The sequence below is a fragment of the Pleurodeles waltl genome, chromosome 12 (assembly GCF_031143425.1).
Source record: "Pleurodeles waltl isolate 20211129_DDA chromosome 12, aPleWal1.hap1.20221129, whole genome shotgun sequence".
Taxonomy (NCBI): domain Eukaryota; kingdom Metazoa; phylum Chordata; class Amphibia; order Caudata; family Salamandridae; genus Pleurodeles; species Pleurodeles waltl.
The window spans coordinates 68725097-68752978 of NC_090451.1; the positions used below are offsets into that span (position 1 = coordinate 68725097).

The window sequence follows — 27882 nt, forward strand, 5'->3', positions numbered from 1 at the left end:
GAGCCCAATGTGGAGATATTGGCAGGAGGGCATATATCCAAGCAGTCCAGCATTTTCAGTCTGTTCATGTGAAATACTGTAACAGGTAGTTTGTGGGTGTGTGCCCTTCTGCAGTCTAGACTGGTCAAGTTTCCTTCTCTTCGTGTCCGTTCTGCTGAGCGAAAAGGTCTTGACTTCTTTTTCTGATCATTGCGATCGCCCAAATACTGGTCACTGACTGCTGTAGTTTGTAGTAGCAAGCTTTTTAAGTTTAAGGTAAACTATTTAAACAAATTATGTACAAGGTAAGCTGATTCTTAAATGTGCTGATTCTTGAAATCTTGTACAAAAGAAAATTACTTGAATTAGAATATTCTTAAAATAGTCTAAAAACACAGGAAATATACAAAGTCGATTACACTTAGGATTCATGAAAACAAATTGATTCACTGCCTTCTGCATGCTTGAGTTCGCAGACACAAGGTCTCTAATATTACACTGATGGGGAGTTTGGTGTATTTGAGTGTTGAAGCACATCGCCAGAAGACCATGTACCAGTGATGGTTTCATCTGTTTGAGGACAGAATGTGATCATATGGGGTGAAGACTCGGTAGTGCCACTGTCTAATGAGTATTAGTATACAACATGTTATGCTCTTGTGATAAGTGATCTCTAGTTGTGATGGTTTGCCAGATGTATCAAACTCTGATGTGTGGTGTGGACACTTGTACAGACATTTTACAATCTGTTTTGGCCTGTGTATCCTTTTCTGTGCTAAGCGTTTATCATTTGTCTCCCCAGATTTGACAAGCAAGAAGTCTGCTCTCTCTGAGGTGAGTAACCCACATGATGAGAAATCTTCAAACCTTATGGACCTTATGAAAGGCGCAAGGACAAGTGGTATGACATTGGTGGATCCTGTTGTCCTGCCGCGTGGGTATTTGTTGTTGAATGGTTTGATTCAATCTAGGCTTCTGATGTGGATTTCGTGGCACTGTGATCTTGCATGTGGTACCAGCGCTGAACACGGTGGTTCAGGTGTTGAGTGATGGAGGAGTAGAGGGTAACCGCAAGGCACATTTGTCACTTTGGGTGGTGGAATCCGGCCAGCTTTGACAAACATAACTGAACAATCCAATATCAGCCTCGGCTATGCCTTGATTCTGCCTGATGTAGAATTTGGGATGTCATGGCAGCCTGCTGCTATTTAAAAAAATATATATTTTAATCACGGATGCCTCCCAGTAGTGGGGTAGTAGCGAGGGTGTCGGTGCCCCAGTGCAAGGAAGGACAGTTGGACCCCTTGTTGCTTGTTGGGTAGTAAGACATCCATGCGTTGGGGCGCAGTGCCCCCTCACACCCCGGGACGTGGTGCGTTATTGACAGCTGCGCCCCTCTGCCAGGCTTTGTTCATTGCCCCTATAGTGTGGACGACCCGGCTGGGCAGAAATGATTGAGTCAGATGAGGCTGGGCAGGCACGATGGATTCACCACCCTCCCCGATGACGCGGTGGAAAAAGAAGCCGAAGCTGAAAGGATCCGTTCCTGTAGGGGTCTAAGTAGGATTTAATGCTATCTTCTCGCTACATGGAGCTCCCCCAACCCCCCGGCCCATTCTTTCCTTGTATTTCGGTTTCCCACTTCCTCCTGTTTTGCCATGAAGAAAAGTTAATTTCCTTTCAGAATTTCACAAATGCAAATCGGGTTCCTCCGTGCACATTGTGTTAATTGAGGTCTATTTCGAGCCCTGTACCAGTGCGCGCAGCTGCACGTGTTCGGCCGCGGGGCCGGTTGTGTTCCTCTCCGTGCCAGGATGCTGTGCAGTAGATTTTCTTCTCTCCCCCTGAATTTATTCCACGGCTGGTGGCGGCCGCTGTGTTTTGCATGTCCGTCAGGGGCTGGGTTTGAGGAATTGGAATGGCCCTGGTGTGACTTTTGGGAGGACCCCCCCCCTTCCCTGTGCTTGATTAAAACCCATAAACTTTGGGTGGGGCAGGATGAGCGGCGTTTACACTGCCCCAGCCCATCCTGTGCTCTGTCATCTGTTTACGGCGACCCGAGGGCAGCACCAGGCTGTTGGCGATCCTGTTATTTATATGTAAACCTCACGTGAGGGGTGATGCGTAATGTTACTCCTGCCCACCAGATACATCGCATATCCCGACCTTTAGAAAGTGCTTCGCGACACAGCGCTTCGGTAATTGACTTTACGTGAAGTTATATATAGGAGGTCATCCATTTTGGTGCCGCAGGTCCTGGTAGATAAGAGCACTAGACACTCGAAGATTTGTTCAAGGTCACAATGTGGTCAGCTGAAGAAGCCATGATTAAAAGGAAGTGAGAGTGAGTACTTGCACGTGCTGTTGCTGCTTGGGTGTGGAAAGCAGTGGCTGATCGGGTGCTTCGCTGCTAGTAGATCCTGGAACACCTCGTGACAGATATGACGACACGGGGTACAAATAGCAGATTTGTACTAGATCACGCAGTGTGGTCAGCTGAAGCCAGGATTAAACTCTGGTCTCAGGATCTGCTAGCAGCAGCATACCCGATAAACGACAGTTTTCCCTAAGGGGTGAATTGTATCAAGCACCAGTGGCAAACACTTCCTCCCACTTCCTCAGGTTGGCTTGACTCTCTTGCTGCTCGGGCTGGGCCATGCGGTGTGGTTACATCTCCCTCTCTACCCTCCTAGGTCCCGTCTTTATCAGGTCAGCCTGGCTCAGGGAAGAAAATTGGGCACCGTGGTGTCGATGCCTCGGGAGAAACGACGTACAAGAAGGTACCGTTATTTGTGTGTTTCCCCATCCTTCACCCCAGCACCAGAGGGACAGCGGAGTACCAAGGAGAACGTCTTTTAAAGGGGGGCCATTACAAAGTAGGAGGCACTGGTTAAAAAAAAAATCAGAAGAAAAGTGTCCGAGGCATGGAGGGGAGCAATATGAAGAACAACCTCACATTTAGGTTGGCTTACTCTTCAGACCTTTTTTTTATTTCCAGCCTATTGTCAAAACTGTCCGTTTTTATCCTGAGAATTGGGTGGAATCATGTACTCCGTGCCCTGGTCATGTTTTCAGTATTTGCCTTCTGAATCTTCCTGGGCAGGAAGCAGGACCAGCAGTCTAGGAGGAAGCCCCACCGTGCTCGCCACTGCTCTATGGGGTGTTCAGACTGAGCTTGATTGGTTAGTCTCTCGTGGGAAAAGGACAGGAAGAGGAAGTTGCGGAGGATAGACATTCTTGCTTTTTGTCCTTTCATTTTGCAAGTTAACCCTAAAGGCTCTGAGCCTATAATAAGTGATTTAATCTATCATGTCCCTGGAGGCAAGTGTTACTATAAATACAAAATCCCTGCACTGCACACCAGTTAACTAGTCCTAAATTCTGCATTTCTTAAAGCATTCTCTGCTTAACATTTGCATGAAGGCCCACCTATTTTCTTTTTTAGTTTCATTTACTCTTCTATAATGTGTTCAGTGTCCCCTGAGGGGAGGGAAAGTAGAAGCTTGTAAGCAAATGAATCCAATTTGGTTCTTAACTTTTGAATTCGGCCTACCTTATCCAGAACTTAAAGGTCACAGTCTATTTTTATTCGCTGCCTTAGGTGCTCGTTCAGTTTTCTGGTTCTTTCATGGTCTGTCACCTCACCATAGACTGAATAGCTCATGTTGTAGATTTCCTGACATTCTGAGTCCTTGGGTGGGAAGTCCAGTCCCAAGTGAGCACTCTCATGTTATGTCTCATCTTTGGTGGTCTTTTGTGGCATTGGGCCTGGTGAAAAATCTCCAGATCACTTACTAACTAGTCCTCTTTTGTCCTATAATTCCTCCTACCTTTAGATCTCTTCTTCTGCCCCCAAACTCCTTAAACTCACTGCAGTAGTGATAATGTCTGATTACATCATAAGTTCACTGACAAACTGTGATTTTTCTTTTTTGCCAGACTACTTCATCCACGCTGAAAGGGGCCATCCAGTTGGGCATTGGTTACACTGTTGGGAACCTGAGCTCCAAGCCGGAGAGAGATGTCTTGATGCAGGATTTCTATGTGGTGGAGAGTATTTTCTTCCCCAGGTATGGCTGTTTAGATAGTACAAACCTATGTTGAACTTAATTTGAGTTGTTTCAGAGCTTGTTTCTTTGGGGATTTTTTTTTTTTTTTTAGCGCTTTATCAGTACCAAAGAACTGCTTCGTTTCTCCTGGATGGAGAAATATCAAGGGGAGGCCGTTGGAAAGTAGGAGTGGGAGGGAGGGAAGTGGTTTAGTAGGAATTCGATGACTATTTTGATTGTAGTCTAGTAAATTGAATTAGCATAAGGGTTATTTGGTTAGTAGGCACCCTTACACAGCAAGGTCCTAGGGTGGCAGTGGGAGCAGTTGTGCCAGTGGAAGAGATATGATTGAAGGTCACTGTTTCAGCTGGATAACGTATCTTATTGTCGCCAAGATGGGAAATGTGTATTGCTTGCAGCATGTTGCCATTGTAGGGTAGTTTCAAAATCATGCACAAGCAAATGATTAGTCTTTTCATATATTAGTTCTTTGCAAATTTAACGAAGTGAGAAAGGTGCCATCAACTAGTGACATCTGTGGATAGTGATCTCCGGAATCTGTTAACAGTTCATATTCATCATTCTCCCGTACATGTTTGCTAATTTTAGTATTAGCTGTTTGGTTGAACAGCCAGGGCTCGACTGTCTGTGTCCTGTGCCTGTGAAAACTCTGGCAGGAGGACACGAACATTGTTACTGGGACACAGAATACAGGACACGGGGACGCCGACTACAGTTAAAATTAGAATATAGATCATACCAATGGGACACTGTCACCAATACTGATGCAGGGAACATTACATCAGGGCAAAGTGTACGTGCACAGGGAAAAGGAGCACTTGCACACACTGGGACACATGCACACTACGACTTGTACATAAACATGAACATAAATTCTACAACTGCGACACTGTGACATGCCCATTTGAACTAGGAGCCATTGATCCGCATCATATGGCTGCAACATAAGACCCATTGATCACACTCACAAATTTGGTGAAAGGTTGCAAAACCCAAATCCATGCCCAGCCTGTGGAGTTCTACCAGTCTGCATTTCAAGACACCCAATATTGCCAAAAAGAATAGGAATTCCAACTGCTTCTCTATACAAAACAAGTATAACTGCAGAATTTAATACTATGGAAACTTTTTTTATTTGGGCGTGGAGGGGTGCCATGGTGTATTAGAATTGCAAATAATGGGAAAGACTCAATATTCAGTGTGGCACCAGCTGGTGTGATCAGGATAGCTGAGTGCGTTCATTCGTTCTAAGTGGCGATCCCTTTATTTATTAATGGACCCTTCTTTCCTTTGAGTGCAGCGAAGGAAGTAACCTCACACCAGCACATCACTATCCAGACTTCAGATTTAAAACCTATGCACCTGTGGCTTTTCGGTACTTCCGGGAGCTCTTTGGCATCCGTCCAGATGATTATTTGGTAAGGACAATTCATAATCTGTCTTCCTACACAGCTTTTAATTCTGTTATTCGAAATAGACTCTGTTATGTTGAAGTTGCTGCTGATGTGCAGAGTTCATGGGTGAACTATCTTAAAAAGCTGCTGCTTAAAAAAAAAAAAAAAATCGCAGGTGAACCTAGTTAGTGCAGGTTCTGAATTTATTTTCCCTTCAATTAGAATTCCTCACAATACGATGGTATTACAGTCTCCTGATTTATTACATCAGCCAGTTTTGTCACACTTGTTTTCTGTGAGTGTTTTATTTATCTGATAGCGACTTCTAGCTGCAGATTCGTTACGCTTGTATTTCCCAGACGTCAGTCTGGATCTGGAAGATTTCTGCATGACCAGTACCCTGACCAGTACCCCTTCCCGCCATCAGGTGGCTCCATTCGGTCTGCGCAAGGTAGTTGGCGCCGGAAGTGACATCATGGCCACCTATATTTGCACCATCCAGGCGTGCAAGCATCAGTTCTTTTCTTTCCGCACCAGTTAGCGGTGATCTGGAGAAGAACTACCCCTCAATCACTTTTTGACAGGATTTTCTTTTACTTTTTGTCGACCAGTTTTTTTCGAGTGTGTTGAAAGATGCCTTCTAGAATGGCAGGTTTCAAACCGTGTGGTCCCATGTCAGTTAGACCCCCATCTGGTCTTTATGGTGGTGACTGCGACTCAAAGTTGTGCTCAGACTGATAGGCCATTGCGCCGAAGGCTTTGAGGGAGCAGTCCTTAAATCTGCTTGTGACCCAGCAGTCGACACGGTTTAGTGTGACTCCTCAGATCAGGGTCCCAATTGAGGCGACGGTTCTGGGACCGCTCCAGAACCCCCAACTCCTCTTTGTCCCTTCCCAAGTCATTGGGGCACTAAGGGAAGAGGCATAAGGAGCACAAGAAGTCAAAGCGTGCTTCAACTTCTTCTCTGACTGCCAAAATGATGACTTTGGAACATCAGAGTTCCAGACATGGTTCCGCAGAGCCTTAGCTAGGTTTGACTCTTGACCATCTCTTTCCCCCCCCAGTCTCCCATTTCTAGGAGCTTGAGTGACCCCCACTCAGTTAAAAGATTTTTACAAGGCCATGTGCAGCGTATTGGAGTGGGCCCTCCAGAGCTCCTTTGGGCCCCGCAGGTCAAGAGGCCTTATCAGCTTCCATGCCGATGGCTCTGCCCTTGGCTCCGATGTTGTCTCACTGATCCGATCATGGATCCTGACCGGTGCTGGTCCTGCCAAAGCAACCTTCTCTGGTGCCGGTCCTGACGCCAATGCTCCTGGCTTCCACTGGTGGCGCCAATCCATTCTAATCCCCGACGACTCTTAGTCAGAACCATTTTGCTCTACGTCGACTCCAGCGCTGACAGGGCCCATTGGTCCTAGGTTGTTGTCTCAGCATTTATCTGAACAGCCAGGCATGGGGGATGAATGGGAGGGGGTGGGGGGGGGTCACTGGACCCTTTAGAATACCAGCTGGACACTCTCGACATCTATGGACTGGTACGAGGAACTGGGAGATGCCAGTGGAGCGAACACATTTCCAGATATTGGTTTGCTTTCTCCCCCTACCGTGGCTACGGTGGAGGGAGCATCATATGCAATGGTGGCGAATAGTGGCAGCCGAGGTCTGGACCTCAAACTACCCTCTATGGCAGTCAAGGCTAACCGCTTGACAGAAATGCTTCAGCCTGGGGCGTCCTCATCAGAACCCCTGCTCCCCTTCAATGAAGCACTGACTGATGTTCTGCTGGGAACATGGTCCAAGTCCAGCACAGGACCTCCAGTGAACAGGATAATTGCCTGCTGCCATTGCCCTGCCCAGGCGACCTATGTTGTTTCACCCAACACCCCACCCCTGAGAGCTTGGTAGTCCAAGCCTCAAACTCCCATGGTGCGTGCCCTGCATCTCCCCTGGACAGGGAATCCAAAAGGCTGGACACCTTAGGAAAGAAAATGTTTTCTTTCACCAGCCTAGCATTGCGGTTGGTGAACATTGCATGCCTTGAGGGCCACTACTCCCACACGTTGTGTGCTACCAAATGTCCTGGCAGAGACCCTTGCCGTTCTCTCCCAAGCCGTCAATGGCTGGAGAGATGCAGCGATGCTCACCATCACTTGTGGGTTGGACACGACCAACTCATTGGGCAGAGCGGTTTAGTCAACAGTGGCTCTTCGATGCCATGCCTGGTTGGGAACATCTGGCTTTTTGGGGATGTCCAGGCCCACCGCATGGACATGCTCTTAGATGGAATCCATCTCTTTGGAGAGAAGGCAGACTCAGTGCTGAAGCCCTTTAAGGACTTGGGGGCTATGGCCAAGACCTTGGGACTCTCAGTGACCCAACTTCCCCAGTCTGCCTTTCGTTCCCTTCGTGGTTACAGAAGGGGCATGCCATTGTGCCAGTCCTATGCCAACCACCATCCTGCGCAATCTCCCCAAGCTGTGCTTAAACATAGATGCCATGCATTGTTACACCATGGGTCTGGTAGCCAAAGGTTGTCCACTACCACCTCCCCCACCGACCCACTGCATCCTCTAAGCCCCCCCCCTAGTCTCCTTATAAGGGGTCATGGCTGTCCAGCTGGTAGGAGAATCAGTCCTCATCTTCCCCAATGGCAGACCATAACATTAGACAGGCAGTACTAGATAGCGGGTTATCTAGTGTTACTCCATGAGTAAGTCGCAGCTCTTTTGGCCAAGAGAGCTATAGAAAGGGTTCTGATATCCAGTAGGCAGTGGTAGTTATTCCCACTACTTTCTGATGCCCAAGAACAAGAGTCTTCTGCCTATTCCAGACCTCTTAACCGTCAAGCTCTTCCTCTAAAAGAAGAGATTCAAAATCCTCACTTTGGCTCAGGTCTTGTTTGCCCTAGACCAAGGAGACTGGTTGGTAGCGTTGGACTTGAAGGATTCGTATTTCCACATCTCTATCCTGCCTGATTATAGACGTTACTTGTGGTGCAAGGAAGGCCACAAGCACTTTCAGTTCACTGTGCTCCCCCTTGGCCCTACCAGAGCCCCTCAGGTGTTCACCATGTGATGGCAGTGGTCACAGGTCATCTGCGGAGAATAGGGGTGTCAGTCATCCTCTATCTTGACAACTGTCTGTTGAAGGTAGACTCACCTCAGGCTGTTGTCTTCCACCGTCAGACTACGGCGTAGCTCCTGCATTCTCTGGGGTACATTTTAAATGTGCCAGTCAAATCTGGCTCTTTCTCAGACGTTCTCTTATATCATAGCTGTTCTGGACACAGTGCAGTTTCGTGTTTATCCTCCCGAGCAGTGAGTCCAGAATATTCAGGCTATGATAATGATGTTTCATCCTCTGTCCTGGATTTCTGTGAGAATGACTCTGAGGCTGATGGGCCTCATGGCCTCCTTCATCCTGCTGGTGAATCATGCCAGATAGCATATGCAGGCTCTGCAGTTTTACCTGGAGTTCCAGTGGACGCAAGATCAGGGGAATCTCTCCAACATGGTCCAGGTCTCAGAGGGAACTGCAAAAGACCTGCAGTGTTGACTAACGAGCTGCGATTGGGTCAAAGACAGACTCCTCTCCCTTCCCCAACCAGATTTCACCATGGTGAAGTATGTGTCACTCCTGGGAGGGGGCAGCCATCTGGGAGAGGTAGAGATCAGAAGACTCTGGTCTCCCGCAGAATTTGGACTCCACAACAACCTGCTGAAGCTTCGGGCGATCTGACTAGCATTGAAAGCATTTCTTCCTTCTGCCAAGAGAAAGATAATGAAGATGATCTAATAGAGACATCTAGATGCAGATTCCGTCACTTAGAATCTTCCCCAGGCGCCAGCTTGGATCCTGAAATATTTTTCCCTTCGCATGTCTGAGCGTCGGCAAAGGGCGTTGCGTGACTTCGTAATGTCATCCGCCACATGTGGCTTCAACTGAGTCTATATAACTCTCCCGCTGATGCCAGTTCTTTCGTTTATGTGTTTGCAGCATGGATCTAGAGGTGGTTAGTCTGGCTGTTTTCAGCCTTCTTTGAAGTTTTCGTCGTCTTCAGCAACAGTGTGCTATGTTGTCTGGATTTAAAACCTGTGGGTCCTGTCTACAGCAGATGTTGGCTACTAATCCCCATTTGATATGTATGTGGTGCTTGGATGAGCACCATTACGATGAGGACTGCTGCTCCTGTCAGCAACTTCGGCCGAAGGCTCTTCGCGAGTGTAGGCTTGTGGTGGTGCAGATAGCAGAGTCGTGGTGGTGCAGATAGCAGAGTCTAGGTCTTCCATCACAGGAAATCTCCCTCTTGGTCTGATGTCCGCTACTGAAGCCATTCGAGAAGTCGCTCTCATGGACACCGATCTCCTTTGACTTCCAGAGGTAAGTTCCATGGACGATTGAGACCTCTGCATTTACTGATCTCACTGAACTTGACCTAATGTCATTCCTCGGCTGAGGAGACAAGGTCAGGGTCTGCCCTCACCTTCCTCCCTTTCCGTGAGTTGGGGCGACTCTAGACCAGATGAGTGCATAATATTCTTTCCTGCACGCCATCTTTGGTCAGCTGCCTTACTCCGGAGTGCCTCCTGGCCCCAAGGAGGTGTGCGGTACCTTGACTGTGGCTAAGCTGGTGGTTTCGCCCTCGGTTTCAGTTTGGTCTGCAATATCCTCTGATGTGGCTACTGCAGAGCCAGTGCACCGCCCTTTGGGGTTTCCACCTTCGGCACCAACATCAGATCAGCCGACTCCTGCGACTTTGCTGGTGCCGATTGAAGTAGATTTCCCCCTCTCCGTCTGACGTCGATGATGACGTCCCGGCTTTGCATTCTCAATGCTGGTCGACGTTTGGAACAGCGCCAGTCTTTCCTCCGCAAGACTCCATTTCTGTTGCTCCTGCTGCAGGGGATGGTGGTGAGGTGGTATTGGATTTGGGGCTTCCAAGAAAGGACAGCTGGTCATCTGATCTGGCTACTGCTGGTGGCTTGGATTCTTCTCTGTCCTTGGGCCTTCTGTCCCCTCCTAGACTTGCTACGGAAACAAGTTCCTCCTTTGTGGATATGCTCAAGAGGATTGCAGAGGTGTCGGGTCTCACCCTTCTCTTAATGGAGTTGGCCTCAGATCCTTTAATTGATATACTCCCCCTCAGCCAGACCAGGGTTGAGACGGTGCTTCCTTATAGCGAGGCATTACATAATGTCTTGTTGGGTGCTTGGGCTAAGCCTGCTCGTGGGTCTCCAGCTGACTGGGATATATGCCACAGGCACCGTCCTGCCCCGGGTGACCCACCTTGTTTGATCAGACATCCAACTCCTTGTGGCACAGGCCGCTTTACATTTCTCTGATATAGAGTTCCTCCACCATGCTCCTTCTGATAGAAAGACTAGAGCCCTAGATGTCAGTGGCAGGCATATTTTTTTTCCTCCAAGTTCTGCTCTGCGTTCTGTGAACACATCTTGTGTTCTTGGACGTTCCTCTCATTCCTTATGGGACTCTTTAGCGAACACCTTGCCATCATTTCCAGATGAGGTCAGGAGTATTCTTGGAATGCAGCTAAATTGATCATTCGCTGTGGCATGAATTCTACTGACTTTGTGGGTCGAGCTATGGCTTCCTCAGTTGCTCTTCTTTGCTGTGCCTTGGTATGTTCCTCAGGGTTTTCACTGCCAATACAATCTACATTACTGGACATGCCAATTGATGGTGCCCATTTGTTTGGTGCACGGGCTGACTTGGCCTTGAAACGTTTTCAGGATAGTAGGGGTGGAGCCATGAGTTAACCTAGTCTCCCTCTCCCCACCCCCACCCCGACCCCCAGCCTTTGGCTTTTTCATCTTTACTGTGAGGTTTTCAGCTATCACGTTATGCTTCATTGGGATGCCAGTGGGTATTTCTCCTTGCCAGGTGCCGACTTTCCCTGGCTTGTCACTTAATGCCTGATGTTAAGGCTTTTTTCTTATGCTTATTTGTCGTAAAGCAATGAGTTCTGCTTCATGTTTAATTTTGCTCACTTAGAGGTTATCATTTCTAACACACCTGATGTAAGGCGAAATTGGTTCTTTCACTCTGAAGGCAAGCTTAAGAGTCATACCTGTCTGGGATATATCACACTCTAAGTGAAGTGTTCATGTCCTATGCTGGTGTGCTTAAGAGCAGTTCTACTTAGTTTTTCTCTTAATGGCTTTTTTCCTCCCATTTCTCATTTCCCAGTTGGTTTTTCTAACCCTTGCCTTTATGCCATTGTACTAGTTTCCCTTATAGGGAACTGGGAATATTAACAGCTCTTGGTTTTCTTTCATACTAGTACTACTCATTACTACATCCCTGTATACTGTCAAATAGGTTAGCTGCCGTGGTACCTTGTGACGAGTACATTTCTCTTTTTCATATGCTATCACTCTTTTATTCAACATTTTCAGGCCTTCCTTGTTCTGTTCTTATATGACTTTTCCATAGTGTCAAGATGTTCTTTGCACATTTTATTTCTTCCCTGACTTCCGTCAGTCCATCATACATTTTCAAAGTGATGTATCGCTTGTCAGTTCTGCTTAGTCTATTGTATAGCTTTCTTGTTTTGAACACTTTTGGAGTTCTTTTACATTTGTTGCACTGGCATGCAATACTTCCTTCCCTTTGGAAACATTTTGCCCCATCTCCAGGAGTACTTTGATTTCTCTATGCGGATGTTATCTGTCAGATTTGTAAATAAGGTCTATTACATGCTGTTCATATGGATTCAATTACTCACTTAGCAGTTGTTCGTATTGGATGTATTTTTAAATTTGAACTGATTCTTTTCCTAATCTATTCAGTTTAGAGTTTTCATCCATTAGGTTTTTCTATTACAAAAATTCAAAAAACACACTTTGTAATCACCTTAATTGATGACTCTGTGTCTGTATGTATGTGTGTGTATGTGTGTGTGTGTGTATGTATATATATGTATATATATATATATATATATATATATATAATATATGATATTAGGAAAGTGCCCTCTTTCATGGCATTGTTACCCCCATTTTCTGCCTGATGTCAGTGTGTTTGACTGTGTCCACTGGGATCCTGCTAACCAGGACCCCAGCGACTATGCTCTCTCTCCTTTCTTACTTCGTATCTGTAACTTCTTCTTCCCACAATTGGCATACTGCTCCACCCATGTAAGTCCCTAGTATAGGGTACCTAGGTTCCCAGGGCATTGCCGTACCAAGGGATCCCTATGGGCTGCAGCAGTTAATCTGCCACCCATAGTGAGCCCATGCAAAGTGTTTTGCAGGCCTGCCATTGCAGTCTGGGTGAAATGGGTGCATGCACCCGTTTTCACTACAGGTCAGTACACCAGGCCATAAGTCACCCCTGTGGAGTGACTTATAGTGACCTATGGTAGGTCCTCTCGGTGTGTGTGTGTGTGTGTGTGTGTGTGTGTGAGATACCCCAATACTGTTGCAAGTATTGGAAGTATGATTCCATCCATTCTGGTGGCTCCTTACAGGACCCCCAGCATTGCTACCACCAGTCTTCACAGGGTTTTCCGGGCAGCCCAAGCTACTGCCACCCCTCAGACAGGTTTCTACCTTCCTGCTGCTTTATCTGATCAAGCGCAGGAAGGCAGAACAAAGTATTTCCTTTGGGAGAGGGAGGTAATTCCCTCTCCCTTTGGAAATAGGTGTGACTGGCTGGGGAAGGGTAGTCTCCCCAAGCCACTGGTGTGGTTTGAAGGGCACATTTGGTGGAGTCTGTGCATAAACCAGTCCACACCGATCAGGGACCTCCAGTCCCTGCTCTGGTGTGAAACAGGACAATGGAAAGGACTCCCCTGTCCGTCACCACCCCAAGGGTGGTGCCCAGAGCTCCTTCAGAGGTTCCCTGGGTTCTGCCATCTTGTTGCCAAGATTGGCAGGGAACTCTGGGAGCTTCTGCGTGGCCAGGCAGGTGACGTCAGAGCCCCTTCCTGATAGGTACTTACCTGGATAGGTGACCAATTCCCTGTCAGGGCTATTTAGGGTTTCTCTCTTGGGTGGGTCCTCAGATTTGGCTTGCAAGATTGCGGCAGGACTCCTATGCAACTTCGACTTCTGGCCACTGGAACCGCAAGTGGACCCTCCAGGAACCAACAGCGCTGCAAAGAGTCTTCTGCAACTTTGTTTCCACGGCAGGAGCCAGCTTTGCAACATTTCCCCGGCTGTGTATCTTCAGCAGACAGCAACTCTTCAGCCTGCACAAGAAGAAGAAGGAATCTCCCTTGGAGCGAAGGAGTCAATGCTCTGCATCCGCAGGCACCTACTGCAACGACAGCTGGCTTCATGGATCTCCTCTCATCCTGAGCTGTGTGGATTCTGCATCACAGGTGGTGGTCCGGAGTAGTCCTCTTGGTCCTTTCTGCCAGCTGTTCAACTTTGATGGAGGTAAGCCCTTGCCTTCCCACGCAGGACAGTACCCCCGTGCACCACGTCTCTTGCAGCCGACAAGGCTTGTATGCAGCTCCTCCAAGGGATCTTCAGGTGACATGTAGCTCCAGTCCCCAGAACTCCTTTCTGCGACGCACAGCCCTCTACGTGGTTCTCCTGCGGCATGGGATCCCTTTCTGTAGTTCTGCGTGGGCTCCTTCTGCAACTTCTGTGTCCCCGTTCTGTGGGTCCTGCCTCCGCTCCTGTGGGTCCTCTGTGTTGCCGAGGGTCCCCTGTGACTACACCTCCTGGGCCTTGCTGGTTCCCGGCAGCACCAATTTTCCACTAACTGCAAATTTGCCTTTGCCAAGGCTTGTCAGTGGATTTCCTGCACTGACACCCATCTGCAATCTTCACTCCAGCGTGGGACATCTTCTCCATCCATCAGGAACTCTTCTCTGGCTCCAGAGCAGCATTGCTGGCCCGTCATTAACTCCTGCAAAGTACAGTTGGGTGGGTAGCGGCTCCTACTCCTCCTGGACTCCATTGTGACTTTTGGACTTAGTCCGCTCTCTCCACAGGTCTTCTGCTTCAAGAATCCACCGCTGGTTTCTTGCAGTCTTGTCTGAGTGCCTTGTCTTCTTTTTCCTCCTTTTGGGTGGTTTGGGGAAATTCCAGTGACTTACTCCTGGTTTCGTGGATGCTGGGGGAGTACTGTGTTACTTACCTCTGTGGTTTTCTAGTATTCCCAGCTTCCCTCTACACATTCCACTTACCTAGGTGGGGTCCTGTGATCGCATTCCATTTTGTTTAGTATATGGTTTTGGCTCCCCCCATGGTCACTATTGGTTCTTGCTATTCACACTCTCTTCTAAACTTTTCTTTGCCTATTATTGTTTACTAGTGTATATATTTAGTGTATTACTTCCCTTCTATTGGAGGGTTGCCCCTCGAGTACTTAGTGGTATTGTGTTCCAAAAATAAAGTTCCTTTATTTTTGTACAACTGAGTGTTTTCTTTCATGTGTGTAAGTGCTGTGTGACTACAGTGGTGTTGCATGTCTCGTAGATAAGGCTCGGCTTCTCATCCACAGCTACCTCTAGAGAGCCTGGCTTCTAGACACTGCCTACACGTCACTAAGAGGGGATACCTGGATCTGGTATAAGGTGTTAGTACCACAGGTACCCACCACACACCCGGAGATAGATCTATATATATATATCTTATAGTTAAGTGTTTTTTGACTTGTCTATATCTTTGGCACTGTATGACGAATCTTAACAACATTTTCCAAAAAAGTGTTGCAGTGATTCTTGTTGCACACGGAAAGTTTTGGAACGTTCTGTGAAGCAGGGGCCAAGGAAAAGGGTCAACAAAGTTGCATTTCCCATGTTAATTTCCATAGGACCTTTAGACACGTCTACAGCCTGAACCACGGGGCGGAATTACACCAAATTTGGCAGAAAGCTAGCTTTCGGTACGCAGATTAATCTTTTGCTAAATTTATATATCTCTGGCCATGAATAATTCGCGAAAGTTGCAAACTTTCACAAAAAAGCGGGGTGTGATATAGGTGAGTTTTAGGGGCAAATTATAGGTTTAATATAATTTTTCGCCACTGCGCGCGATATCCACAAAAAATCATGAGTTTCTGCCAATTATTCACAATTATGGAAAAATGTGAAACAAAAACCACACTCATTCATATACTAATTCATTCACACATACATGCACTCAGAGGCTCAGACGTACACTTACACACACCCACTCAGACACACATGCACCCACTCACACATCCACTGACAGACAGGCCCGCAGGGTTGGGTGGAAATAAGTGCTTGGCTGCTTATTTTCGCCTATAGGGAGGTCCCTTAGAAGGGTGTTGGCTACAGCCCATTTGAACTTCTGTTTGGGCACCCTGTTAGGGGTCCCTCTGCTCTTGTTAGAGAAGGCTGTGAGCAACCTCTCAAGCCTCCCAAACAAGCCATTGTGGATCATGTGCTTGGGCTCAGATCAAGGATGGCTGAGTACATGAAGAGGGCTACTAAAAACCTTCAGGCCAGCCAAGAGTTGCAGAAACCATGCCATGACCAGTAGTCTGTCCTAACTGTCTACCAGCCAGGACAGAAAGTGGGTCCTGGAGCCTGTGGCTCCCAGGGCCCTCCAAGACCAGTTAAGTGGTTCCCACCATTGTGGAGAGAAAGAGTGAGGTTACCTACTTGGTAGACCTAGGCATGTCCAGAAGCCCCCCTAGGGTGCTTCATGTGAGTTGCCTTAAGCCCTACTATGACAGGTCTGATATGACTCTGCTCATGGCAACTGATGAGGGACAGGAAGAAAAGTGACTCTCTTCCTGACCTCTTCTCCCACACTGCAGTTGATGGCTTAGTTGATAGGGTAGTGCTTGCTGACTGCCTCTTTGAGTCCCAAAAAGAGGACTGCAGAAATCTCCTGGGGCAGGTCTTAGAACTGTTCTCCCTGACACCTGGTCAGACCACATGGTGTGACCACACATTGACACAGGGGATAGCTTGCCTGTTAAAAGTAAAATTTACAGGCAACCTGATCATGTCAAGGAATGCATCAAGTCTGAGGTTCAGAAAATGCTAGACCTGGGAGTCATTGAGCCCTCTGATAGCCCTTGGGCTAGTCCTGTAGTGCTGGTCCCAAAAGCCCACTCCCAGAATGGCAAAAGGGAAATTAGGTTTTGTGTAGACTACAGAGGTCTCAACGCTGTTACTAAAACAGATGCTTCTCCTATCCCTAGGGAAGATGATCTTTTAGATACATTGGCATCTGCCAAGTATTTGCGCACCTTTGATCTGACTACTGGCTATTGGCAGATCAAGTTATCAGAGGATGCTAAACCTAAGACAGCATATTCCACCCCCTAGTGAGTATTATCACTTCACTTTTATGCTCTTTGGGTTGAAAAACAAATGCACCTGCCACATTCCAGGGGCTGGTGAATAAATTCCTCCAAGTCTGAAAAGCTTCAGTGCAGCTTACTGGATGACATAGCTGTATTTAGCTCCACCTGCGAGGATCACCTGGTCCATCTAGGGAATGTTTTAGAGGCTCTGCAAAAGGCAGGCCTCACTATCAAGGTCTCTAAGTGCCAGATAGGGCACGGGAAAGTGTATAGATTAGTCTTATTGTCCTTCGTTTGGGGGATTTTCTAGGAAAGTACCTTCTTTTTTGCATGGTTACCCACACTTTTTCCCTGCTGCCAGTGTGTTTTGACTGTGTTCACTGGGATCGTGCTAACCAGGACCCAATGGCACTGCTCTCTCCCCCCCCTAAATCCTGACTTTGTACACCCCACAATTGGCATACTGGTGCCCCCATGTAAGTCCCTATTATATGGTACCTAGGTCCCAACTGCATTGGGGCACCAGGAGCTGCATCATTTTGTGCCACCCATGGGAGCCCATGCAAAATGTGTCTGCAGGCCTGCCATTGCAGCCTGCATGAAAAGGTGCATACACCCTTTCACTACAGGTCACTGCACTAGGTCACTGTAAGTCATCCCTATAGCAGGCCCCCTAGCCCAGAGGGCAGGGTGCAAGTACCTGTGTGTGTGAGGGCACACCTGAATGAGCAGAGGTGCCCCCACGAACTTCAGCTCCATTTTCCTGGACGTTGTGAGTGCTGGGAAGCCATCTCACCCGGGAACTAGACATAGTTCACTACCTATGTCCAGCTACAGAATGGTAACTCCAAACCTGGACATGTTTGGTATCAAACATGTCAGAACCATACCCCAATACTCTTCTGAGAATTGTTTGTATGATTCCATGCACTCTGGGGCTCCTTTGAGGACGCCCAGCTTTGGTCATGCCAATTTGTAGGATTTTCCAAGGCAGCCTGCGCTGCTGCCACCATACAGATAGGTTTCTGCTCTCATGCTTCTTGTCCATCTCAAGCCCAGGAAGGTAAAACAAAGGATTTCCTTTGGCAGTGGGAGGCAACTCCCTCTCTCTTTGGAAATGGGTGTTACGTGGCTTGGGAGGGGTAGCCTTCCCAAGCCACCGGTATGCTTTGAAGGGCACATTTGATGCCCTCCTTCCATAAACTGGTTTGCACCAGTCCAGGGACCCCAGTCCCTACTCTGGCGCGAAACTAGACAATGGAAAGGTGAGTGACCACTCCCCTGTCCATCACCACCCCAGGGGTGGTGCCCAGAGCTCCTCCAGTTGGCCACTTGATTCTGCCATCTTGAATCCAAGGTGGGTAGTGACCCCTGGGAGCATCTGAGTGGCCAGGTCAGGCAGGTGAAGTCACAGCCCCCTTCTGATAGGTGGTCACCCTGCTAGGTGACCAATCCCCCTTCCTGGGCTATTTAGGGTCTCCCTCTTGGGTGGATCTTCAGATTCGGTGTGCAAGATTACAGCAGGACTCCTCTGCATCATTTACTTCATCTTCTGGCCACTTAGACTGCAACTGGACAGTACTGACAGATGCATCAAGTTACTGGAGCTCTTGGCGCTCTGACTGGCATTGAAAGCATTTCTTCGTGTTGTAAAAGGGAAGATAATGTAGGTGTTCACGGACAATACCACCCCAATGTGGTATTGCAACTCTTGTCAAGAGGCCCAGCGTTTCTGGATATGGCTGGACCAGCAGAGCATAACCCTGGTGATTCAACACCTTGTAGGTTCTCTGAATGCTAGGGCAGACAAACTCAGCTGTCAATGCCTAGCGGATCAAGAGTGGTGTCTCCATCTGGAGGTGGCACTGGGACTCTTTCAGCAGTGGGGCGAGACTTCTGCCCAGAGTTCTCCAGAAGATCAAGAACGACTGGTCCCAAGTAATCCTGGTGGCACCGGACAGGGCACCAAGCGACTGGTATCCTGAATTTCTGAAAATGAGCATCGATCATCTGATCAGGCTGCCCCCTTGGGAAGAACTTCTGTCACAGCAGCAGCAGAAGAAGGTTCTCCATCCGAACCTGTCAACTCCATGCCTTCATGCGTGAAGATTGAGCAGCAACAGTTGACAGCCTTCAACATTCCTCTTAAAGTCTGTAAAGTTATACTAGCAGCCAGGTGTCCCTCCACTAAGACTGTATACGTCACCTATTGTACCTAGATTTCTCAAAGGACTTGTACATATGTTTCCCCTACCCCCTTTGTTATGCCTCAGTGGGACTTGAATCTGGTTCTCACATTTCTTATGTGTGCTCCATATGAGGCCCCTCATAACTGTCCCCTCTGGCGGCTCACCACCAAGACAGCCTTCTTGGTGGCAATACCTTCTGCCAGGAGGGTGAGTGAGATGCAGGCTCTCCCATCTAAACTGCCGTATCTCACCATGTTCCCGGACAAGGTGGTACTTAGAACTCCCGCCTCTTTCCTCCCCAAGGTGGTTACCCCATTTCACCTGGATCAAAACATCACCCTCCCCACCTTCTTTGCTCCACCCCATCCCTCCAAAGAGGAGCGACTCTGCTGGCTTGACCCAAAAAGAGCGTTGCCGTTCTACCTTGACCGCACTAAAAAGTTCTGGGTTTGATGACCAACTCTCTACGGGGTATGTAGGAGCAAAGAAAGGTTAGGCAGTGCAGACACAAACCATTTCGCGCTGGGTCGTTCCCTGCATTAAGATCCCTGGCCCTGGCCAAGAAGCAGCCTCCTAAGTGCATGAGAGCTCATTCCACCAGGGCCGCCAAGGCTACTAGCACGAGGTATTTCAGTCCTGGACATTTGTCAGGCAGCGACATTGGCATCCTTGCACACGTTCACAAAACATTACTGCCTGGACAATCAGGTCCGCAGAGACTGGCACTTAGCCGGTTCGGTCCTGCAGGACTTTTTAGTGTGAAGAATATCTGTCTGCAGCCCACCACCAGGGGTTATGGTTTGGTTATCTATTCCGAGGTAAGGAATCTGCAGCTAGAAGACTGAGATTAACATGTTCGTTACCTTCGGTAACGCATTATCTGGTAGAGACTCTTTCTAGCTGCAGATTCCTTGCACTCACCCATGTCTCCCCGCTCTGCGGACACTTCTAACAGGGTCAGGGTTTGACCCTTTCAGGGCCCTAGTTTTTTACACAGACAAGCTGTTAGTTCTTACCATGGCTCTGCGCTTCTGGTGTAGAAGTTAGTGGAAAAAGAACTGATATACGCGCACCTGGGTGATGCCTTTATAGGCAATCTTGACATCACAAACGGCTCCAACAATGCCAGGCGGATCCGGATGACACCATCCGATGGTGCGCGCAAGGGTATTGCTCAGCAAAATTTCCAGATTCCAAGCTGACGCCAGAAAATCCTACAGTAAGGAATCTCCAGCTAGATAGTCTCTAAAGATAATGCATTACTGAAGGTAAGTAACTTGTGTGTGTGTATGTATGTAGTGTGTGTGTGTGTATATGTATATATAGATATGTGTGCACATGTTTACATATATGCACATCTACTTGGTACTACATAGGCTTTGGTTCTTCCTTGCTATGTCAGTAGTTGTGTAAGTTATGCGTCTTGATTATGCTTTTATTATATTTGCTACTTTCCTGTGGGTTATGCATTTCTTTGCCAATGATTAGTCTTGTTCTCTTCATTTGGGGGAACTGTCTGTCTTCTCTGCATGAGTTATTCTATTATCTTTACCTTTTGATATACATCTGATTGAGACATACTTTCCAAGGTTCTGCTCCTTAGCCTGTTACGCTGCTTTGTGTTCCAACAGCGTAGACCTTCTCTAACGGTCTACCTCTAGGAATAGATATTTAATAAATAAATATATATATCCCCATGTATAGTCTAAATTCTCGAGAGAGATAGTCATTGGCCTTCAGTTTTTTGATAGGGTTGTTGCATAAAAGCTTAATCCACCACCTGAATTTCAGGCTGAAGCCCATTTTCCCAAGACTCCAACATATACCTACATTCCATGGAGTCAAAGGTTTTAATAGCATCCAGGGAGAGTATTGCTCTCCCTTTGATGGAGTTTGTTATCAGAGCCAGGTTAGGAAGCCGCCAGAGATTCAATACCGTGGAGCAGCCAGGTATAAAACCACTCTGATCCGGATGGACTTGGGTGGTCTTTACTTTCCTGAGTCTGGTCGCCAACGCTTTAGCTAGCATTTTGGTATCAGCATTTAGCAATGAGAATGGGCAACAGGAATCACCCCGGTCCCTGGGTTTACCTGGTTTGGGAAGCAGAACAATTGTTGCCGATCTCATATCCCTTGGAGTTCCCAAATTTCAAAGGCTTTTAGTGAGGCTGCGTGCAAGTGTGCTATTGTCCACGTACAGAGCTTTCGTAAGAACTCTATCGGAAACCCATTGGGTCCCGGGGTTTTCCTCATCTGTAGCTGCTCCATTGCCTCGGTCAATTGTTCCTCAGTGATATCCTACTCTAGCTCAGCGCTCTGAGGGTAGGATAATTGTGCCATGGGACAGTCAGCGATAAAGCTGTCTATTTCCTTTTCTGGTATAGGTGTGCAGGATTCGTAGAATTCAGAAGGTTAGTCAACTCCTCTGTTGTACTTTTGGACTCCCTGATTGTCTCCCCCTTGATTGTGCATAATTCTCTGATGAATGAGTCTTTGTTTTGTCTTGGATATCCAGGCTAATAATTTGCCTATCTTATTTACCCGCCTCTTAGAGGCGTTTACTTTTCAAAAGATATTGGCATTTTACTTCAGCTCTCGCCACTACCTTTTATATTACTCCCTTTTTTGCACCATCTCTCTTGGTCTCCTAATCTGGTGAAGCTGCATACCTACCTATTCTCTAGTGCTTAAGTTCACTTTCCAAAGTGAGTAGTCTCTTCTGCCTCTCCCTCCTATCCCCTACTTCACCCGCCGGGACCAACCCTCTGATGGTGGCTTTGTACGTCTCCCATAAGGTCACCAGCCTCTGTACTGACCATGTGTTTTCAGTGATATAGTGTTAGGATGCTTTCCCTAGATCTTCCACCACTTTTGTGTTTTGGAGTTGCCAAGTTTCCATCCTCTAACCCCACCCCAAAGGTCTGATTCCCAGGGATATAGTCAACTGCAGCAAGGCATGATCACTAACTCCCCGTGCCAGGTAGGTTGCCTCTGTAATTCTGTGTAACATGTCTGCAGTGTTAAAAAAAGACATCTGTCCTTGAGGGGACATCGTGGGCAGCTGAGTAATATTCATATCCTCGTTCCTACCCGTGCAGGATTCTCCACACATCACAGAGGCCCATTGCACACGTGAACCCCTCCAGTTTGTCAGTGGTAGTGTGCCCTCTCTGCATTTTACTAGTTTTAACCAACCCCAAATCCATTACTAGTTTAAAGTCTCCACCCAGTAGTGTATGGGCTGGTGGAGTTTCCTTAAGTACTGTACCTATCTTTTAGAGCAACTCACCCTGTAGTCCATGGGGTAGGTGTGCATTGAATAGTAATACCGAGGTATTATCATATTCACCCAGTATTGCTAAGTGACAGATGTACGGGTCCACCCATGTGGGGGTTATGTGAAATGGGAGAGATTTTTGTGTAAGCATCATGACCACCCCCTCCCTCCCCACCAAGATCCTAATGTATATTGTGCGTGGCCCACTACCTTATATTTTCCCTGTTCCATAGCCCTATGCTGCATGCCCGGGAGTTGTCTCTTGTAAGTTAATTAAATTATGTTGAGCTGATATCTAGAGAGTGCATTGTATATTAGACCTCTTTTGATTTTGTGCCCTAACCCGTTCACTTTCTGCATTGAGGGATAGCTTTTCAGTCAGTGGTCTCTTTACACGCTTAGGATTCTCCCTCTGTAGGCCCCCATCATCCGTTGTACCGTTGTAAGTTGTCCTGTCAACAAGTAGAATCAAGACAACAATCAATGTAGCCCCCTGACTTTCCTTTCGCCATTGGTGACATCTCCAAGTAGGGTTTCAGCCTTGGTACCTACACATTTACTAGAACAAGAGTATTCAGATGAAGGGCCTTTTGGGGTTGCTAGTAGCCCATCAGAACTGCATGTCAAGTGTCAGGATCTAGAGGACGACACCCAGCATGATCCGCACTCATATTATCCGCAATCATACCAGTATCTCCATCAGGAGCAGATGGTTTCTTTGCCAGGATCATTCATAGCTGGTCTGCAACTCATGTTGGATGACTATAGAAGGTGGTTTCCAGCAGCTGGCTTGGAAGTTCAGCAGCCTTCTGTCGCACCCTCTGTGCCTTCTACTCCGGTTCATCCAGGGGTCCAGCCATTACATGTGCCACCACAGACACCAATTTCGATCCCTACGCAGGATTTGTCCTCTTCTGATGATGATGATGACAGAGAGGAGGAAGAATTGCCGGATGCCATAACAGAGTGGGACGACAATCAAATTCCTACTCCGTCCTTGCCCTCTCCGGTTACTGTGGATTCCTCTCCTGGTGACATCGGCAGTTTTCACAACTTGCTTGAAAGAGCTGGGAAGAGGTTTGAGTTCCCATGCCCACGAAGCAGATGGACTGCTTCTTGTATGATTTCAAGGAACCATTTAAAAAAAGTGTAAAATCCATGTCGATTGTGGACTACATCTGGAATGATGGCATCAAAGTAATGAAGAACCCGGCCACGGTCACCCCGGTTCTACCTCGCCTTGACAAAAAGTATAAGGCACCTGAAGAGACTCTGGCCTGCCTCACTGGCCATCCCAGACCGGACTCAGTTATTGCCCAGGCGGCACAGCGCAGATCTAGGAACCCTTCAGCACCAATCTCTGCTCCACCGGACAAGGAGGGTAGGAGGCTAGATAATATAGGAAAACGCTTCTCTTTAATGGCTTCGCTTATTATGAGGCCTTCTAATTCTTTGGCTATCATAGGCAGATGTGATAGACCGCTATGGGCTGACATTGCGCCCTATTTGGATCAACTGCCAAAGGATTCTAAATTAGAAGCCAGGAAAGTCTTGCAAGAAGGGGAGAGGTCTTCTGCCGAAATCATAGACTGTGCTTTGGATATCACCACCACAGCTTTCCGTCAGATTGCAGGTGCAGCGGTTCTCAGGAGGCAGGGTTGGCTCTGAGCGACTTCGTTTAGACCCGAAGTCCAAAACAAAATTCTAGACCTCCCTTTTGATGATGAAGCCTTATTCGGGAAGCAAATTGATGCGCTTCCGTCAATAAAGACGGACACTGACACGGCCAGGTCCCTTTGCACCCTGCAGTTTAAAAGACAGCCTTTTCAAGGAGCTAGAGGCTGGGGGTACTCATCGTATCGACCAGGCTTCCAACAGTATAGATACCCCTCTGTCTCTGTGGCATCCCATTGCTTTCGCCCTCAGTTTCAACAGAGAATGCTTCCACAGGCGGCTTATTCGAGAGCTTCACAGAGAGGAAAGGCCAGAAGACAACCGAAAGATACAGGCCTTAGACAATGACTTGCTATCGTCTCCGGCTACGAACCTTCCCTTGGACACAAGACTAGGGGGAAGGATTTCCCTCTATTTTCACAATTGGCATAAGATAACATCAGACCAACGGGTCCTAAATCTCATTCAATTTGACCCCATACTCTGGAGTTCCTGCATGTACCCTCCTACAAAACCTCCTCTCCTTCGAAAGGTGAAGCACTTGCATCTGCTCAAGCAGGAGGTCGATTCCATGCTTCTCAAGGGAGCGATAGAAAGGGTTCCACATCAGGACAGAGGAAAGGGTTACTACTCCTGATTCTTCCTAGTTCGGAAAAAGCAGAAAAGTCGGCGTCCAATTTTAGACCTCCGGGATCTCAACACTTATCTAAAAAAATCAATCATTCCGTATGATCACCCTATCAGACATTCTATCCCTTCTAAATCCTGGGGATCACATGGACACCCTCGATTTGCAGGGCGCATATTTCCATATCCCTATTCATACTTCCCATAGAAAGTACCTCAGATTTGCAGTAGCCGGAGACCATTTCCAGTTCAAAGTCTTACCCTTCGGTCTGAAATTGTCCCCCAGGATCTTCACTAAATGCTTGGCTCCGGTGGTAGCTTTCCTCAGAAGGCAGAACCATAAAGTCTTCCTGTATCTGGACGATTGGCTGGTCAAAGCCAGACCCAGGTCTCAGGTGCGCAAGTCCACGAGCGCTTGTATCGAGCTATTCAGGAGCTTGGGCCTAACAGTCAATCGCGAAAAGCCAGCATTCCAACCCTTAAAGAGGAGAATCTTTTTAGGGGCAATACTGGACGCTTCCACCAACAATGCAGTCCCTACAGAGGACAGACGGAGAAAGCTTATATCCCTCACGAGGCGTTTACAATAAAGAAAGCACGTTTCAGTTCGCCTCTTCAAGTCCCTGTTAGGGATGATGTCCTCCTGCATTCCTCTGGTGCCTTTCTGTCGTCTTAAAAATTAGGCCCCTACAGGAGTAATTAGATCTTCAGTGGACGTAATCCATGGGGTCTTTCGACGATATCATCAGAATAACGAAGCCCATGATACCATCTCTAGCTTGGTGGACTCAGGAGTCTCAGTTAGCGGAGGGCCTTTCCTCTCTTCCCCAACAAGCACCTTGGGTGATAACTACGGACGCTTCTCTCGAGGGATGGGGTGCCTTCCTCCAGCACCTACGAGCCGGGGGCAAATGGAAGCCACATCAGAAGGTCTTTCACATCAATTACCTCAAATTGAAAGCTGTTCGACTGGTGCTTTGCGCTTTTCTCTCAAAATTAAGAGGTTCCTCAGTTCTCATCCGGACGAACAACATGACGACAATGCATTATATCAACAAGCAGGGAGGAACCAGGTCTCTGCTCTTATCAAGAGAATCTCAGCGCATTTGGGAATGGTCTATCAGCCACAAGGTAAACCTTTGAGTGGAACATGTCCCAGGCATATAGAACATAATTGCGGATTCCCTGAGCAGATCACGGGCGTCCAACAATGAATGGGAATTGGACCAAGGAGTCTTGAATCAAGTCTTCGCCCGATGGGGGGGAACCGAACCTGGATCTCTTCGCCACCCCACAGAATGCGAAATGCTGCTTCTTCGCAAGTCTGGATCAACATCAGGGCTGTTGGGGGGGGGGGGGGGGAATGCGTTTTCCATGGCATGGTCAGGAATTTATGCTTACGCTTTTCCTCCCATTCCCCTGATTCCAAGAGTTCTGGCAAAGATCAAGATCGAAAGCTGTAAGCTCCTTCTGATTGCTCCGGCATGGCCTCGTCAGTTTTGGTACACAGAACTCCTTCACCTCTCGCAGAGCTTCAGCATCCCTCTACCAGTTATGCCCTCCCTGCTTACGATGAACGAGGGCCAAGTTCTCCACCCGGATCCGGCTTCGCTTCACTTGACAGCCTGGCTCCTGAACACCATGAGTTTGCGCATCTAGATATACCTTCGGATTGCAGAGCCATCCTTGCCAGAGCTGCAGCTGAGAGTACCAACAAATGTCGTCTTAAGTGGAGGAGATTTTGCTTATGGTGTGCACGGTTCAAGTGCATCCCTTTTCTTCATCACCGCAGCAGATACTACCTTATCTTCTACTCCTGGCCAGATCGGGTTTGGCTATTTCCTCGATTAAGGTCCACCTGGCAGCGGTTTCCCATTATATGCGTACGGAGAACGTGCCTCCTCTGTGGTCGGCAAGGGTCATAAAACTGTTTTTTAAGGGTCTATTCAGGTCCTTTCCCCCAGTTCGGCCTCCTCCACCATCATGGCACCTTATTTGGTCTTGTCTCAATTAATGAAACCACCGTTTGAACCAATCCACAAAGCGGATTTGAAGTTCCTGTCCTGGAAGGTCACTCTCCTTCTCGCTCTCACCTCAGCCAGAAGAGTGAGCGAGATACAGGCATTCACTATCCAGGATCCTTTCTTACAATTCAAAAGGGATAAGGCGATTTTGCGAACTAATCCAAAATTCATACCTAAAGTCCCGTCGGATTTTCATGTAAACCAACCGGTGATACTGAAATCATACTTTCCTAGTCCATTGACGCCAGCGGAGCAAGCTCTACATTCTTTGGACTTTCAGAGGTGCCTGAAGTTTTTATCTGGACAGAACTAAACAGTTTAGGCAATCTAACCAACTTTTTGTGGCTTTCAGTGCTCCGCGTAAGGGACGAGCATTATCTAAACAGAGAATTGCGAGGTGGATAGCCTCTGCTATTAACTATTGTCATACCGCGGCAGGAAAACCCTTTCAGAACCCAGCGCGTGCACATTCTACAAGAAAAATGGCTGCATCCATGGCACTTTTTGAAGGAGTGCCCATTCAGGACATTTGCAGGGCAGCCACGTGGAAGTCTGTGCATACTTTTGCAAGGCATTACTGTTTGGAGGAAACTCAGCAAGGTGATACGGCGGCGGTAGGACAAGCGGTGTTAAGACATCTTTTCCAGTAATGGTGAGCTGTTTTATTTCTTTATTCCTTTTTCCCCGCCAGCCCAGTTTAATTTGCGCACATTGTATAGGTTTGTTTCTTCCTTTACGGCTGTGATATTTCTTGTTTTACCTACTCAGGGTAACGTTCTTTTGTCATATTTATTGCTTATCTAATATGGTATATTTCCTACATAATATTTTTCAATAACAGGTATACATATGGATTGATGCTATACAATGTGCTTCATTACTGCTTGCTATTCTGAATCAAGCATTTGAATCTAAGAAAGTTCCAATACTGGAGTAAGAAAATAAGTTACTTACCTGTAACTGTAGTTCTCCGCTATTGGAATCTCTCATAGATTCACATGCGACCCTCCCTCCTCCCCTGGGAAGCTCACCTCTTCCTGTCTTCTTCAGATACTATAGCACTCGTGCTTGAGAAAATCTGGGGAAAGGGAGCTCCTCTCAGGAGGGTTCTGGAGTGAGGGGAAGCCTGATTGGCTGGGCCTTGCTTTGGTCCTTTTACTCATAGGGATAAGGATAGGCTACTAAAGTGAAAACATTTTCGGCCTTTTTTCATTGCAGTAGCTTATGTGTGTAGCTGTTTTGATTTACCGGGGGCTCCCATCTCAAGGACGGGGAAGGATTCAAGCATGTGAATCTATGAAAGATTCCAATACTAGAGAACTACAGTTACAGGTAAGTAACTTATTTTCTTATTTTGTGTATAATACAAAGCTTGATGCACGATATTACCTT

At 47.5% G+C, this 27882-nt stretch overlaps 1 protein-coding gene across 4 annotated transcripts in view; it reads left to right on the forward strand.

The window, feature by feature from the left end:
* Window positions 1-27882, forward strand: part of PIP5K1C (phosphatidylinositol-4-phosphate 5-kinase type 1 gamma) — a 199937-nt gene that overhangs the window by 46528 nt on the left and 125527 nt on the right. For 2 of the 4 annotated variants that reach the window (XM_069217487.1, XM_069217488.1), the window contains exons 2-5: window positions 782-813; window positions 2673-2759; window positions 3919-4049; window positions 5350-5467. In XM_069217487.1, the coding sequence (XP_069073588.1) occupies window positions 782-813; window positions 2673-2759; window positions 3919-4049; window positions 5350-5467 (368 nt within the window). The remainder of the gene's footprint in view (window positions 1-781; window positions 814-2672; window positions 2760-3918; window positions 4050-5349; window positions 5468-27882) is intronic. The other 2 variants (XM_069217490.1, XM_069217489.1) reach the window with 1 other exon arrangement.